This window comes from Elgaria multicarinata, chromosome 5 (genome assembly GCF_023053635.1).
Source record: "Elgaria multicarinata webbii isolate HBS135686 ecotype San Diego chromosome 5, rElgMul1.1.pri, whole genome shotgun sequence".
In the NCBI taxonomy this organism is placed as follows: Eukaryota; Metazoa; Chordata; class Lepidosauria; order Squamata; family Anguidae; genus Elgaria; species Elgaria multicarinata.
This window is the reverse complement of record NC_086175.1, coordinates 96080094-96097287: the sequence shown is the minus strand read 5'-3', so window position 1 is coordinate 96097287 and position 17194 is coordinate 96080094. Positions and strand designations below refer to the sequence as shown.

At 44.9% G+C, this 17194-nt stretch overlaps 1 protein-coding gene across 2 annotated transcripts in view; it reads right to left on the bottom strand.

The window, feature by feature from the left end:
• Positions 1-12895, bottom strand: part of CD47 (CD47 molecule) — a 63269-nt gene extending 50374 nt beyond the window's left edge. For both annotated transcript variants that reach the window (XM_063126844.1, XM_063126845.1), the window contains exons 1-2: positions 12561-12895; positions 8187-8534 (exon numbers count right to left, since the gene is read on the bottom strand). In XM_063126844.1, the coding sequence (XP_062982914.1) occupies positions 8187-8534; positions 12561-12609 (397 nt within the window). In that variant the 5' untranslated portion in view covers positions 12610-12895. The remainder of the gene's footprint in view (positions 1-8186; positions 8535-12560) is intronic.
• Positions 12896-17194: the final 4299 nt, after the last annotated feature.

Here is a 17194-nt window from a genome sequence, read left to right as displayed (position 1 = left end):
AAATGTTTTTAGCTATACACCTGCTTTTTAAAAAACATCTATACATTGATTAATACAGAGGGTATCATGAAATTCTGAGCCTAAAGGAGCCAATTCTGAAACCTGACCTGCTTAAATTATGCAAATTATATACGTATGTGCATAACTATCTTTATTTTGCATAATGATTTATGCTGCTGCTAATCCCAAGAAGTGGCAAGTCTGCTTCCTGACCTGGAGCTGAGGAGAAGCAGGGAAGAGCAGCTGGCCCAGCTGAAGTAGAAGCTAGAAAAGTAAGCCAGCTCCCATAGAGAGAGAGCAAACTAACAGGAAGAGCAAACAGGAGTTTGACAGGGGGAGTTTGGCAGGGGAGGTCAAGGGGGAGGCCTCTAAGTAAAAAAAAGAGGGGGAAAAAACAAAGAAAAACATAAAAAGAAAAAAACCCACAAAAAACCACCCAAAAAATCTTCTTTTCTCTTAAGACCTACTCATATAGTTGTGCACCTTCAGAGAGGACAGGACAAAGCAAAGGCAATTCCACTATAATCAGAAAGGAAAAAACAAAGCAGAAATAGACAATATGGATTGAAAGGAGTCCTTAGAGGTGGTGACCTGCAAAGGGTGTTCATGTTTCTGCCTGAGCTCAACATGGCGTACACCTGCAGCAAGTGCAAGCTGGTGGCACTTTTGGAAGAAAAAGTGAGAGGACTTGAGTGGCAAGTGTCCACCCTCCAAGGAATAAGAGAAGATGAGTTCTTGGACCATACAGTGGAACTGCAACAGCAACAAGAAGCACATGAGATTGAAGAGCAACAGCCAGCTGAAGCAGAAGTGGAGTATGCTGAGGGGAGGAAAGCCAATGAAGAGGAAACTCCCTGGAAAAGAGTGATAGTTAGGAGCAGAAGAACTAGAAGGCATTCTGCACCGGTGGAACCACTAGAGTTAAGCAACCACTTTCAGCTACTGAAGGATGAGACTGAAGGACAGTTTGCAGAGGAAAAAGTACAGGAGACACCGTGCAACAGTGAACAAGAGGAAGAAGGTAGGTCAACCAAGAAGAAGAGAAGAATAGTCGTTGTGGGAGACTCCCTGCTGCGTGGGATTGAAACCCAAGTATGTCGTGAAGACCCATGGACTCACCAGATGTGCTGTCTCCCTGGAGCACAGATTAGAGACATGACTGAAGGGTTACCGAAGCTCATAAAGCCCACCGACACATAACCCTTTCTTCTCATCCATGTGGGAACAAATGATGTCGCCAAGCAGAGCTCTGAAGAAATCATTTCAGACTTTGAAGCTCTGGGAAGGAAACTGAAGAACTTTGGGGCCCAGGTAGTTTTCTCATCCATCCTCCCAGTTCTTGGAAGAGGATTAGAAAGGGAAAGAAAAATACTCCCGATGAACGACTGGCTACGAAGGTGGTGCCGACGTGAGAGTTTTGGATTCTGGGATCATGGGCTACGCTACTTGGAAGATGGACTGCTGGCAAGGGATGCGTTGCACCTCACAAGGGCTGGAAAGAATGTGTTCAGCCATAGCATGAAGAACTTGATCAGGAGGGCTTTAAACTGAATCTTACGGGGGTGGGAGACGTAAACTTTGAGGCAACAATGGATGAAGGCCAATGCACCACAGTACAGAGAACAGCTCCAATAGTGCCCCAAAATAGTGTCCACAACAATGTAGAAACAAAGCCAGACTATAAAACACATGGTCTTCGATGTCTATATACTAATGCCCAGAGCATGGGAAACAAACAGAATGAACTTGAACTCTTATTACATGAAGGCAAATACGACTTGATAGGTATAACTGAAACTTGGTGGGATGACTCCCATGACTGGAATATAGCAATTGAAGGATATAACTTGTTCAAAAAGAACAGAAGAAATAGAAAGGGAGGCGGAGTTGCACTATATGTTAAAAATACCTATCCCTGCACAGAAATACAGGCGGATCAGACTGGGAGCCCCATCGAGAGCATCTGGATTAAAATAGATGGGGTAAGGAATAAAAAGAACATGATAATCGGAGTCTACTACCGACCACCCAATCAAGGAGAGGATGAGGATGAAACTTTGAGAAACAAATTGCTAGTGTTTCAAGGAAGTGTGATGTAGTAGTGATGGGGGACTTCAATTACCCCGATATCTGTTGGGAGACAAATACTGCCAAAAGCGGCCCTTCCAAGAAATTCCTGACATGCGTGGGTGATAACTTTCTCCTACAGAAAGTGGAGGAAGGAACTAGAGGATCGGCAATCCTTGACTTGATATTGATCAAAAGGGATGACTTAGTGGATAAAGTGGCAGTTACGGGAACTCTGGGGGAAAGTGACCACATCATACTTGAATTCTTGATTATAAAGGAGACAAAAGCTGAGTGTAGCCATACACGTACTCTGGATTTTAGGAAAGCTGATTTTAATAAACTCAGAACTATGGTAAGTGAGGTCCCATGGCAAGTGAGCCTAATGAGAAAAGGAGTGCAGGATGAGTGGGAGTATTTAAAAAAGGAAATTTTAAGGGCACAGTTACAAACAATTCCAACAAGGAGAAAAGATAGAAGACAACAGAGGAAACCAATGTGGCTCCACAAAAAGCTTAGGGACAACCTGAAAACAAAAAAGGATACATATAGGAAGTGGAAGGAAAGCCAGGCTACAAAAGAAGAGTACAGACAGGTGGCGCAGAAGTGCCGAAATGGCGTCAGGAAGGCTAAAGCTGAAAATAAGCTGAGATTTGCGAGGGATGCTAAAAGCAATAAAAAGGCTTTCTTAGATATGTGAGTAGTAAAAGAGAGAGGAAAGAAATGGTGGTTCAACTGCTTAATGAGGATGGCAAATTGATAACAGATGTCAAAGAAAAGGCTGAAGTGCTCAATTCCTACTTTGCCTCAGTCTTCTCCCAAAAGCGGGTCTATGACCCACCCACCCCCGGAAAAAGTGAAGCAGAAGTTGAGGGGGCAGGATTGCAGTTTGAGATTGATAAACAAATGGTCAAAGAACACCTAATTTCCTTGAATGAGTTCAAATCTCCAGGACCCGATGAACTGCATCCTAGAGTAATGAAGGAGCTAGCGGAAGAACTCTCAGAACCTTTGTCTATTATCTTCGCAAAATCATGGAAGACAGGTGAGGTGCCGGACGACTGGAGGAGGGCTATCGTTGTCCCTATCTTCAAAAAGGGCAAAAAGGAGGAACCTGGGAACTACAGACCAGTCAGTCTGACATCCATCCCTGGGAAAATTCTGAAGCAGGTTATAAAGAAGTCAATCTGTAAACACCTTGAAATCAATGCAGTGATTACTAGAAGCCAACATGGATTTGTCAGGAACAAATCCTGTCAGACTAATTTGATCTCATTTTTTGATCGGGTAACCTCCCTTGTGGACAGTGGGAATGCTGTGGATGTCATATATCTTGACTTCAGCAAAGCTTTTGACAAAGTACCACATGACATTCTGATTAACAAACTAGCTAAAAGTGGGCTAGATGGAATAACTGTTAGGTGGATCCACAGGTGGGAACGGTACCTTCTCAAACTGGGGAGAGGTAATGAGTGGGGTTCCGCAGGGCTCAGTCCTGGGCCCTGTGCTCTTCAACATTTTTGTTAATGATTTGGACGAGAAGGTGCTGGGAATGCTTATCAAATTTGCAGATGATACAAAATTGGGTGGGATAGCTAATACCCTGGAAGACAGAAACAAACTTCAAAGTGATCTTGATAGGCTGGAGTGCTGGGCTGAAAACAACAGAATCAAATTTAATAGGGATAAATGCCAAGTTCTACATCTAGGAAATAGAAACCAAATGCACAGTTACAAGATGGGGGAATATTTGGCTCAGCAATACTACAAACGAGAAGGATCTTGGAATTGTTGTAGATCGCAAGCTGAATATGAGCAAACAGTGCGATATGACTGCAAGAAAGGGAAATGCTATTTTGGGCTGCATTAATAGAAGTATAGCTCCCAAATCACGTGAAGTACTGCTTCCTCTCTATTCGGCCCTGGTTAGGCCTCATCTAGAGTATTGCGTCCAGTTCTGGGCTCCACAATTCAAGAAGGACACAGACAAGCTGGAGCGTGTTCAGAGGAGGGCAACCAGGATGATCAGGGGTCTGGAAACAAAGCCCTATGAAGAGAGACTGAAAGAACTGGGCATGTTTAGCCTGGAGAAGAGAAGATTGAGGGGAGACATGATAGCACTCTTCAAATACTTAAAAGGTTGTCACACAGAGGAGGGCCAGGATCTCTTCTCGATCCTCCCAGAGTGCAGGACATGGAATAATGGGCTCAAGTTAAAGGAAGCCAGATTCCAGCTGGACATCAGGAAAAACTTCCTGACTGTTAGAGCAGTATGACAATGGAACCAGTTACCTAGGGAGGTTGTGGGCTCTCCCACCCTAGAGGCCTTCAAGAGGCAGCTGGACAAGCATCTGTCAGGGATGCTTTAAGGTGGATTCCTGCATTGAGCAGGGGGTTGGACTCGATGGCCTTGTATTCTATGATTCTATGATTCTATATACAGAGCACTGATGACTCCAATAACTGGAAATCAGCATTCTCTGTCATTTCTGAGATATCGACAAGCATTTCCCACCCAGTTTGAGGCACTGGTTTGCACTGCTCTTGCACATATGACAGGGCTTTCCCCTCCTCTTCTCTACGCTGCAGCTCCCCAACTCTCCAGAGCACATTTTAAAGGTGCAAACAGGGGTGGGGAGGAGGAGAGGGGGAATCATACCTCACCCAATCTATTTGTGGGAGGGGCTAGACTTTGAGTGGGGGGGAGAACCCTTTTCTATTCAGAAGTCTCATCACATCCCCATTGGTGGAGGCAGGAAAATAATTATTATCATTATTATTATTATTATTATTATTATTATTATTATTATTATTATCCAGTGGAATTTTAGGGTGTTTTTAGAATTTTTTAAGGATATTTTAACAATGTATACTATGTTTTTAATTCAGTTTTATGTATTTTATACTTATTATTGTTCCCCGCCTTGATCCAAATGGAGAGGTGGGTAAGAAATAATAATGTAAGGACCCACAACAAAATACTGTAGTGTATCGAAAGTTCTTAACAAGGGGATTTCTATTCAAGTCTCCAGACATGGGGAGAATGAAGAAGAAAGGACATTTTTGCTCTTTCCTGTCCTTGTACAAGCTTCTTGTGCTGTGTGCTTTTTCTGTTGACCCACCAGTTGTGGAATGCCCTTCCCTTGGAGGCCCGACTTGTGCCAACACTGGCTTCGTTTCAGGGCCAAGTTAAAACATGGCTGTTCATCAAGGCCTTCGAGGTTAGGCCTCACCTTGAGTACCACGTCCAGTTCTGGGCACCCCACTTCAAGAAGGATGCAGATAAGCTAGAATATGTTCAGAGGAGGGCAACCAGGATGGTCATGGGTCTGGAAACAAAGCCCTCTGAGGAGGAATTGAAAGAACTGAGTATGTTTAGCCTGGGGAACGAGAAGATTGAGGGGAGACATGATAGCACTCTACAAATGCTTCAAAGGTTGTCACACAGAGGAGAGCAAGGATCTCTTCTCAGTCATCCCAGACTGCAGGACACGGAATAATGGGCTCAAGTTAAAGGAAGCCAGATTCCAGCTGGACCTCAGGAAAAACTCCCTGACTGTTAGAGCAATACGAAAATGAAACTAATTACCAAGGGAGGTTGTGGGCTCTCCCACACTAGAGGCCTTCAAGTTGCAGCTGGACAAGCATCTGTCAGGTATGCTTTAAGGTGGATTCTTGCATTGAGGGAGTAAAAAATAGCCAAAGGCAAGGGTGGAACCAAGTAATCTTCAACAATAATATTAGCAAAAGTTTTATTAAAGTGCCTGGCACCAAGTTAAAGGAACAAACAAATAAAGTAATTAAGTACATTCTGAACAAAGATGTTTGTTTCCAGTGGCCGTTAATAATGATTAATGGATTGATTATCCAATCATTCATCTAATCAATTTGTAACACTCAGCCACAACATCATGTGGCAGTATGTTCCATAGGATAATTAAGTATTATGTGAAGAAGCACTTCTCTTTATTCCTAACCTTCCCTACCAGTTAAATGTATTGACCACAAATTTGATTGCTTTAAGAAAAAAGCCTCTGAACATGCCAATGCTTGTTTTTAGAATGTCTGTCTAGACCCTTCTCTAAGCTAAAATCTCATTGACTAGGAAAACTACACAACCACTCTAAAACCCACTAGAATTCCTATGGTCCCCTTAGAAACATCGGAGCATGCCCACTCAACTCCTACGCTACCTCACCCTTATCTTCAACCTGGTTCTTCCCACGCTCCTGCATTCTGGTGCCTCACACTTCATTATAGCACTACATGCATATCAAGCGTCCATCATCAGGACTAACCACAATCAAGGAACATAAGAAGAGCCACACTGAATCAGCACAAGTGGCAAACCTGCTACACCAAAGAAGTCTACAAGTAGGACATCAGTGCAACAGCATCCTCCCAGTTCTATTCCCCGAAACTGGTATACAGAGGAGTACTGTCTCAAATATAAGAGATAAAATATAATCTTAGAGTCAAGTAGCTGCTGATAAACTTATACTCTATGAATTTGTCTAATAGTTGACCAAGGGCTTGTGTATACTCTTTATATTTATTTATTATTTATTTATTTAGAATATTTATATACCGCTCCCCATTGAAAAATTTCGGAGCGGTGTACAAGATTAAAATGAAAATAAAATATGCCCCGTTGTGGCTGCGCAGGTGCGCCCCATTGCTTATATGACATTTATATGATGCAACTCGTGGCCAAGTCGTGCTTTCCCCCATGAAACTGTGCTTTTTCGAGGTGTCATTTTTACGTTGCTCTGATGTCACCATGTTTTGTTGTTGTCCGTCAGTAGTGGCTTCAGGTTGGATTAAGACAGTGGCCATAGTTAGGGGGCAGATCTCAGTGCAGGGTAGATGCTGGAATGAAGGGGGGGGGGGTTGACAAGCCAAGTAATGGCTGCCATGGAAATATTAAAGCTTGGGGGATAAAAGTAGGGTCATTTATGATGAATATCGCATAAATTCAATGAACCATAACCGCGCATGTGCACTACTACAGGCTTTCAAAGTTGCGCAGAGTTGCCAGAAAACAACAAAAAAGGTTTTCATGGTCTTCAGTTCCCCAATATTTGGTGCCCATTCCTGCTGCAATTTTTCCTGCCCGGACAGCCGTGCTCACTCCTCCCATACAGCAGCAGCAATGTTGAGGGGTTTGGGGGGGAATCAGTATGCAAAGCAGCATTGTATAAAAGGCCCCCAAGTTAGAGGCGATCTTTGCATCTTGTAGTAGCAAATTCTATAGTTTAACTCTGCTCTGTAGAGAGAAGTACTTCCTTTCTTCTGTCTGGAATCTCCCACCATTCAATTTTATGGGATTACCTCAGGTTCTAGTATAATGAGAGAGGGGAAAACACCTGCCTATCAAAAATATGCATAATTTTGTACACCTCCAACATGTCTTTCCACCTCTAACTTGACTTTTTTCCAAAGTTAAACAGTCCAGGGCATTGCAACCTTTCTTTATAGGGGAGTTGTTCTGACCCCTTGATCAATTTGATCATAACCACTCTATGGGATACTTTAGGCTGATTGACTGAAGGCCACCCAGAGTGCTTCAAGGCTGTGGGGCAGAAGAGGTTTACCTTAAGTCTCCCCAGCCCTAGTCTGACCCTCTAACACAACCTTGCCCACTTCGAGGTCCTCCGGATGTTTTGGACTATAACTCCCAGCGTTTCTTTTCATTGATCATGTTGGCTGGGACTGATGGGAGTTGAAATCCAAAACATCTGGAGGGCACCAGATTGGAGAAGCCTGCTCTAACCACTACACTGGCTCTCTAGATGTCTATGAAGAGAATCGTCTATGCTCCTGGATCATTTCCTTTGCCTTTACCTTCTCCAGCTCTACCATTATTTCTGAGTTGTGGCTAGTAGAACTGAATGGCTTAATAAAATGCAAAAGCACCAAATTGTTATATGAACACATTACAACACTGATAGTTTTATGCTTCCCCTTACAAATTCCTCAATTGGCTATTGAGCCAATCCAAGATTTGCAGGGCCCTGTCTTCATCATTATTTACTTTAGAATCCAGTTCATGTATGGAGCAGACTTAAAAAGCACCAGTCCCAATATATAACAGAAAAGAAGGCAACAAAATAGCTTACCTGAAACATATATAAGTTCAATTAATGTTTGTCCTTCTCTACTGGCTTCTACAACTTCGCAACTGTAGTTTCCTGGAATTGCCTCATGTTTTGATAGTAGGAGTGAAGCATTGCCACTAGGCAGATCTGGTACATTCAGACTGGCAGACTCAAAAGTACGGTTTCTGACAAAAATATTATCAACTCCATCGTAAGACAAAAATACTTTTCCTTGTAATTTCCACTTCACAAACATTTTTGTAGCATTGTTCTCAATCAAATTATTTACCTTACAAGGTATGAGAACAGTTGTATTGCAAGCGTCCATTGTTACAGATGGAATATTCTCAAACAGCAACTGGGCGGAACCTGGAAGAAGAGAAATATGTTGTTCATTGTTTTTGCTTTGAGAAATGACTCCATGCTTCTATTTCAAACTTTTGATATTGTAACAGGTAAAATGTACACTCTTCTGAGGCCTGCTCCTGTTGACATCCTTTAATGGCCATTTCAAAACAGTCCTGGATATATTGTGCCCAGATTCATTTACATTTTACCCCCACTATTCAGCCATAAAAAGGCTTATTTGCTGAAGTAATGGAAATTTCAGGTTTTATTTATGATTCCATGACTGCTGCAGACTTGCAAGAACATCTATTGACCTCAGCATAGGAACAACCTATCAGTTTTTCTATTGGATTATTGGTGAATATTTGTTTAGGATAATGTGCTATAATTATTTGTTGCAATTACTTTAGGCAAATGTTACTGTTAGCTATCATGATCATGTCAATGCAAAAGTGGGACCAGAATAACAAGAATTGTTTAACATTCTCAGCTTCAAAAGACATCTACTTTACAGGACTCAAGCAATACAAGCTCCACAAAGCCCCATCCACGTTAAGGTTTACACATCTAAATATTTATTAGCAACTTCTTTATTTGTACTTCTTCGGCTTCACGGGAATCATAACTACCCTATTGTGACTTATAATGGCTTTTAAGCTGTTGAGAGCCTAAGCTCTAGTACTGTTACAGGCCCCCATGGTTTCACAACATTTTAATTCCCCAGAAGTAAAGCTATTTGAAAATAATTCTCTTTCATCTCTTCTGTCCAGATAGTAGGAATCTTGGATCAGATTTAAAAAGGTGTTATTTTGAGATTCCCTCAACTATCAGCATTTGGAAGCCACTAAAGTACATGTTGTTTGGCCATTGGGAAAACCAAACAACAAAAACAACAGGTAAATTTTCATTGAGGATTGTAACCAATGTTTGTCTAACTTAAGCCCCATTCATTTCAATAGCTCTACTCTAAGGAGAACTAACAGTAGATACAACCTTCAGATCCTAGATAACAACCATACATACAGGAAGATTTAATTCTCCAGGGGTGCAGTCCTATGCATGTTTAGACAAGAGAATGTCCTATCACACCCAGCACTGGGAACAGTAGATAGGGTGACCATATGAAAAGGGGGACAGGGCTTCTGTATCTTTAACAGTTGTATTGAAAAGGTAATTTCTGCAGGTGTCATTTGTATATATGGAGAACCTGGTGAAATTCCCTCTTCATCACAACAGTTAAAGCTGCAGGTGCCCTGCCCTCTTTTAAATCTGGTCACTCTAGTGTAGCTCCTGCAGCTTTAACTGTTGTGATGAAGAGGGAATTTCACCAGGTTCTCCATATATACAAATGACACATGCTGAAATTCCCTTTTCTATGCAACTGTTAAAGATACAGGAGCCCTGTCCTCCTTTTCATATAGTCACCCTATTGTAGGCCTTTTTTCTGTCTAAAGCTGCATAGGATCGTGGCCTAAGATCCTAATCCTATATGTGTCTACTCAAAAGCAAGTACCGTTGAGTTCAATGGGTCTAAAACCCAGATAAATGTTAAGACTGCAATCTATAGATGGATACAAGAATTTTTTGTTTGAATGATTCAATAAATAAATGCTAATCAATTTGTGAAGATAATGCAATAGTAAATATTTATCCATAAGACCACATGATTTGGGGTTTTCAATTCTCTGGAGAGAAGCAATATCCATCAGTATTTCTAGAATTAGTATTTTAGAAAGACTAGTTTAGAAGGGTCTGATCCCTATCACCTATAAAATGAAGCTAAGCCTTTTCCATTTATCTTCAAATGTTAACTTTAAAACACACACACATACAAACATACATACTATGACCCTTCACCTTATAGAAGTGAGAGGTATAACACCGATATTAACAGCTCACTGTTGCCACTTCCTCTACACCAAGCATGAGCAACTTCAGGGGAGTCTGGGAGCCATTTTTATACATGCACTCCATGGGCTGCAGCTGCTGGTGAGTTTGATGGTGGGGGAGGCAAAAAGACGAGTGATTTGCCACCATATTGTTTTTAACAGCAAGCCCCTATGGAAGGCTAAACCAGCTAAATTTAAGTTGAAAACAAGCTAAATTTGGCTTCTGTAGTAATTTGTCACTGAAAATCAACAGCTAATTGCCACAGGGTTTTTCCTTCTTCTTTTTTTTGCCACCACAAGAAATGCTACCAGCGCAAGGGGAGGGGAGTGACACAGGTGCTGCATGTTGCCCACATCTGCTTTACCCTGAATCCCCCAGTATATGTTGCTGCTGTATGAACTGCCAGCTCCGGGTCACAAAAGTATCAATCTCCACTAAGACACATTGGATAAATAACAATTTTATTTTATTTATTACATATTTGTATTTATGTCCATATTATGACAGCAATTCACCTTCTCTGAAAGCCAAGTAAAATAATAAACTAGCACACACAAAAGCCCTGTTCAGAAGACACCTTAAACCATGGCTTTAACCACAGTGAATAAGGCTTTTTGCCTTATTCACTGTGGTTAAAACTGTGGTTCAAGGTATTTTCTGAACAGGGCCAAAGCCATTTAACTTCGCTTCCCTTAGTCCTTCGCTTCCAACTACCATAACTGCTTATTGGACTCCACTGACCAATCCCAATAGAGTCAAGATCTCCACAAAGTTCTGCCACCAGCACAGCTAACCCAAACAATGAATACAACCTGCAGAACTTTACTAAAACAACTCCCCATTTCTCTAGACAAACACACTATACAAAACTTGCCAGCTTGAGTTCTTCTCCAAGTACAAAGTTTGACAGGGATAATTTATTAGACCTGTTTCTACAAAGTTGGCAGCAATGTAGGTTGTGTCCCTTGAGCATTTGTGATGCTTGCATAACCCAGCAATTTGAAACTTTGCATGCCAACAGAACTAGGCCCTGAGTTCTCACTCCACAAGATGCACCTGAGCACCACAATCCATACATGACAAGGGTTTGAGTGCAGGCTAATCCTATCTCCCCACACTTGACGGGCCGGCGGGCCTGCAATTTTGAAGGCCCAACATGGTTTGTTCTGTTGACTTCCACCATGCGTTGAGATGGGAGCATGCCAGGGAAAAGGAGTCCTTGCCTTTTTCCACACCCAAAAGGTACTGCTCCCAGTTTGGTTGCGCCCAATACTGGCAGTGGTGGAATTTCCCCTGCACATGTGCTCGGAAGTTTTATGAAAACAACACAGCCAAAGAGGGAAAAGAGGGGCGGATTACACACACACTCAGCAGTTTAGGTGGGTTCTTGCAAGGGCAGCAGCCATCACCGATACCGATTAGCTGTGAAAACGAACCAGCCAGAGCCTGGCCCTCCCCGCAGCAGCCTCCACAACGTTTCCCAGGAACAAGCAGGCGCATGTGGGCGAGAGCGAGAGAAAGCCGTCTACCTAAATGTCTCCCGTCTGTTTGGAGGCACGGCAAACGCCAGGCTGCCGGAGCCAAATTCTCACCTCCCAGTCCCCAACACAAGCCGGCTGTCGCTTCTGCCACGGCACATTCCGAACAGCAGGAATCCTGAAGCGAAGCTTATGGAAAGCATCAGGCGTTGGGAGAGGGAGCCAATCCCAGAGCGCAGCACCCGCCTGAATCAACGGTCTCGCTCGAAGGGGTGGGGAGGGGACGCGGCGCCAGGCGAGGCGAAGCCCTGCCTGTCATTGCGCACTTCGGTGGGACGAACGGCAAACCCCGCTCGCGAGCTTCGTGTCCCCAGCCCCCCCTCCCCAGCCCGGCAACACCCCTCTGGCAAGTCATTCGAGCCCCGAGACCTGCCGCTCGCCATCCCGGGGCCTCAGAAGCCCTCCCATGCTAGGGGGAGAGGCGACGAGAGCGGATGGCGCAGGTGCTCCGAAACCGCCAAGTCTCCAAACGCGCTCGCCTTCGGACGATGGGGGGGGGGGGGGCGGGGGAGGAAAAACGACGGTTAAGACGAATTGAGGAGCGGAGGGGAGGGGGGAAGCGCGGATCCCTCGCCGAGAGCGAGCGGCGAGGGGGAGGAGAAAGAGGCGAGCAACTCACCGGCGGCCAGAGTGCCCAGCAGCACCCAGCACACGCGCAGCGCCTCCATGTCCAGCCTCGGGGTGGGGAAGCCGCTCTCCGTGGTGCTGATTCCGCCTCTGCGCCGAGATCGGAGCGGCAGGGGCGCGAGGGAGCGAGAGCCGAAGCGGGGACCTGGAGCCGCCCAACCCGCAGCCTGACGAGCTTCCGCTGCTCCCTCCAGCCGCAGCGAGCGGGGCGGGGCCACACCCGGCTTTCGCTTTCGCTCTACGCCGCGGGAGGGGAGGGAAGCGAGGCGTGGGAGGACGGCACCTTCCGCGCTCCAGGGCCGAGCCGGTGCGCCACGACGCGCTCTGGTACGACGGGACGGCAAGGGACGGCGACGGTTCCCCTCTCGGCAAACGGCAACCCGGTCGGGGCGCGGCTGGGGCTGCGCGATCCTTGGATTGTCGCGCATGAACCGTCAGCGGTCTCCGAGTCTTCCAGCCCGGAGATTCCGAGCCGGCGAGGAGAGCTCTGCGATTGCTCCGCTCTCGAGCGACGCGCGACTTGCGCAAGGCTTGGGGTTAACTCCGAGCTCTTGGCGTAACCGAGGAGGAATTCTGCGTCACGCCGAAGCTTGCGCCCGTCAAGAGAAGTGGGCGCCGTCAAGGATACCGCCTCGCCCATCTTATGTATATGCAATCTAGGGTGGCGCAGTGGACAGATCCGTTGGGTTTGGGCGAAGCGAAAGGGCTTTTTAAAGTCAGATCTTCAGAGAGCTCGTGGGGTAGCCTTGGAGGAGGCGCTTTCTCAGCTTGACCATGCCAAGGATGTTGAGACGATGAGGAAAGGGCTAGAGAACATATTAAACGCTGAAAAAGTTGCAGGAAGCCCATAAACTTAATAATGTGTTCTATCCGTTTCCTGAATCTTCAGTAGCTCCATCCCACATGCCATGGAAACTAGATTGAGTATTGAAGATGGTGTCTTTCTACTGAAATCTGCCTGCCCTCACTTTGCTGGTGCCCTGTGGTTCTGTTATCTTACATAATATTTAAATAAATAATGCTTTTGAGATATGACATTAAGTGAAACTCAAATAGTCATTAATTGCATTGATAATTTAAATTCAAATGCAAATCTCTCTGGAGAACATAAAAACCAAATTAATTTAGAATTACTTTTGATTTATTTTTACATCTGTTTCAATATTTTGTTACTGTTGCTTTATACAAGTACAATGGGTTAGATTCAGATTTATACATCTACTGTAGATACTTATTTATTCATTTAAAACATTTATAAGCTGCTTTTTAGGGCAAGAGCAAGCCAGGATGGAAAAGGATCTACAGGGCAAGTAGAAGGTCTCAGTCCCCCAAGTAGTTTGTCCATGTCCTCAGGTTGCACAAGTCAAAAGGCATCCATAACATGACTAGCCCCAACTACAGTGGGCTGGGTTGGCTCATGGGAGTTGACTCCACCCAATTTGGGGGATCTCCCTTCCCACCACACCACAGTCTGCCCCGGGGCTGTGAACCTCTGAGCCAGGTGCACCACAATCTGGCCCATGCAGTTCCTTGGGGTTCCTCCAGATGCTGTCTGACTGCAACTCCCATCATCCCTCATTACTGCTATGCTGGTTAAGGCTGATGGAAGTTGCCATCCACTAATATCTGGAGGGTCACATGTTCCCCACCCGTGAGTTAGGGCAACAATGGAGGAAGACTTGCCAGTACCTATATCAGAGCTACCTCCATGATGACGATGAAAGAAAAGAATTTGGCCCAGTAGGAAATAGGCAGCCAGTGCTGTTCCTTCAGCACCGAAGGAGCGCTTTTTAACAGTTTTGACAACTGTTGGGGCCCAAGACACACTGTATATACAGTTTTCAAAACATTTTCAAAGTGCTTTAAAGCGCTTTAAAAGCAGTAGTGTAGATCCCCCCAAAACAGCCAACCTTCCACTTTCTGCACTAGCTGCAGCTTTCATGTCAACATTAAAGGCATCCCCCATACAGCATGTTGTAGAAATCTAGTATTGAGGTTTCTTGTGCCTGTTAGGGGTGTGCACTCTGGTAACCACAAACATTCACAGAGCATTTAATCTTCCAGAGCAGAGATTGGCTGCTTCCAAAACCATTGATTAATATCAGAGTGGAGACGTATCCAATCAGAGCTTCTAAAAGTCTATGGAATTATCTTGCTGTGTGTGTCAAGATTGAATATCTCCATATTTGGAAGATGCTGAGTGAGGTGAGGGGTAGCTTTGATATTGACTTCTGTGGCTAACCAATTAGGAATTGCCACAGTGCTGTCCACGGCCATGTTCTCCAATCGCAGTGTTCAGGGGGGAATGTGAAACACTAACTGGCTGCCAATTCCGGCTGGGGTGGGGAGAGGGAGTATGATTCTGCTCGGACTCATAGAAGTCAATCATCCACATTTTCACAGTGTGAAAGTGCTGCTGGCCTGGCTGGCATTGTGAGTGAGAAAACTTCTACATCTGAGTCAGGCACAGGCAGGCTCTTTATTTCAGTTCAACTATTACTCCTATTGGCTGGCTGGGCTTCCAGTGCAAGGGGGTTCATCCAACAGATTTGGAGGGCACCAGGTTGGACAAGGCTGAAGTGGGTTGTTGTTTTTTTAAAGGCCTAAAAAATCAAGGCATGAATGGATCTGATTCAAACATGGCATGGCTGAAGCCCTCCTTAAGAGCTATCACCTTGCCATGTTTCATCTCTTTATCTATAAAAATTACACAGATGTAAGCATTTGTGTTAATTTCCATTTTAAAAATTCCTAAAAATCAAAGCATGAACCAATCTGTTTCAAACTTGGCAGGGCTAAAACCCTCCATAAGAGCTATCACTGTGCCAAGTTTTATCTCTTTATCTTTAAAAATGAGGGAGCTGTAAGCATTTGATTAATTTCCATTGGTTAGAGCAGTTCTCAGAAAAAGGGCATTTCTCTGACGGGTAATCTAACAGGGCAGAGTAAGGTGAGCCACTCCGAAATCAAGGCAGAGAATCGCCTCAACAGAGCTCTGGCTTGAATTTCAAGGAAGAGACAAGCCACTTTGTACATGCCTAGTGCCCGTACTAAATTATCCCTGTCCAGAAGAGGCCTGGGGTCTCTTGAGGCATGTAAAGGAAGAAGGCAGTAAGTTCAAGGCAGGAATGTAGATCAAAGCCCTTGCTGGCTGGAACTCTCTCCTACTGGGACAATCAGAGGATGTCTCAGGAAGGAGCTAAATCCAACTGAAGCTTTATGTAGGCTGACAAGACATTGCAGTGTGCTCAGCTCCACCTCTCCTGGAGGAGCTGACTGGATTTCTAAAGGCCCATCTCCTGATTCTGCAGCTGAGACTTCTGCGAGGCTGGCAAAATGGAGGTTCTGCTAGTAACTCATCCTCTGAGCCAGAGGAAGTAGCCTGTGCCTCATCCTCATGAGAACCTTCCACTGCACATTGCAAGAACCAAGGGCTGGGGATCATGACAGGGTGATGTGTCCCCAGTACATTGATGCCATCCACCTTTCTCTCTATCCCTCGCCTTCCCTCTTTCAAAACTGTTGCCCAAACCAGTTCCTGAGGTCAGTGGTAGACTGGATGTGGGTGAACAAAGTGAAATTTAACCCAGTATTGTTGGTTGGGACATCAGTTGATCCAGGATTAGATCCACAACCTGTTTTGCACTCCCTCTTTAAGAATCAGGTTAGCACCGCTGCCCTTTGATGTCTAGGTGTTTGAGATGCCCCGGAGTGCTTTTTACTGGCTTAGGCTGTTAGACCAGCTGCACCTTTTCCTGGAAACACTGGGCTGAGGCACTGTAGTTCATGCCTCACTAACATCCAGAGCAGAATACTGTAATATGCTCTGTGTGTAGTTGTCTTCGAAGAGCGCTCACAAACTTCAACTGGTTTGAAATGAAGCTGCCAGGATATGAACAGGAGCTCTCAATACAGAGCATGGAACATCAGTGTCCATCTTCATGAGGTACCCCTTTGTTGCCAAGCTAATTCAGAGTCCTAGTTTCAACTGTGATAGTCTTGGGGTCCCAATCCATCTCTCTGGTGATCTCCAAATGGCCAGCCCCCCTCCCTATGGCCCTATCCCAAGTCTGGGAATTGGGGTGTTTGCCTGTTCCAGATGGGGTTGCACTCCCTTTAAAGGAATGGCTCCATGGTTTTGGGGTGCTCCTGGACCCATCTTTGTCCCTGGAAACTGAGGTGGTCTCGGTGGCCCGGAGCGCCCATTATCAACTTCGGTAAGTACGCTTGTTTCTGGACAGGGATAGCCTAGCCACTGTCATTCATGCACTGGTAACCCCACAATTAGACTACTGTAATGTGCCCTATGTGGGGCTACCCATGTGTGTGGTTCGAAAGCTGCAGCTTGTGCAGAACACAGCAGCTAGGGTGCTCACTGGGATACGTAGCTCTGTCCACATAAAACCTGTGTTAAAAGAACTGCACTGTCTGCCCGTTAGCTACCGAGCCATTTGCAAGGTCATGCTATTATCTTATAAAGTCCTAAACAACTTGGGACCAGGATATCTAGCAGACCACCTTCCCTTATGTACATCCAGGCAACATTTATGATCTTCAGAGGAGGCCCTGCTCATCGCTCTGAGACAAAGAGAATGTTGTCATGAAGAACCTCGACAGCAGGGCCTT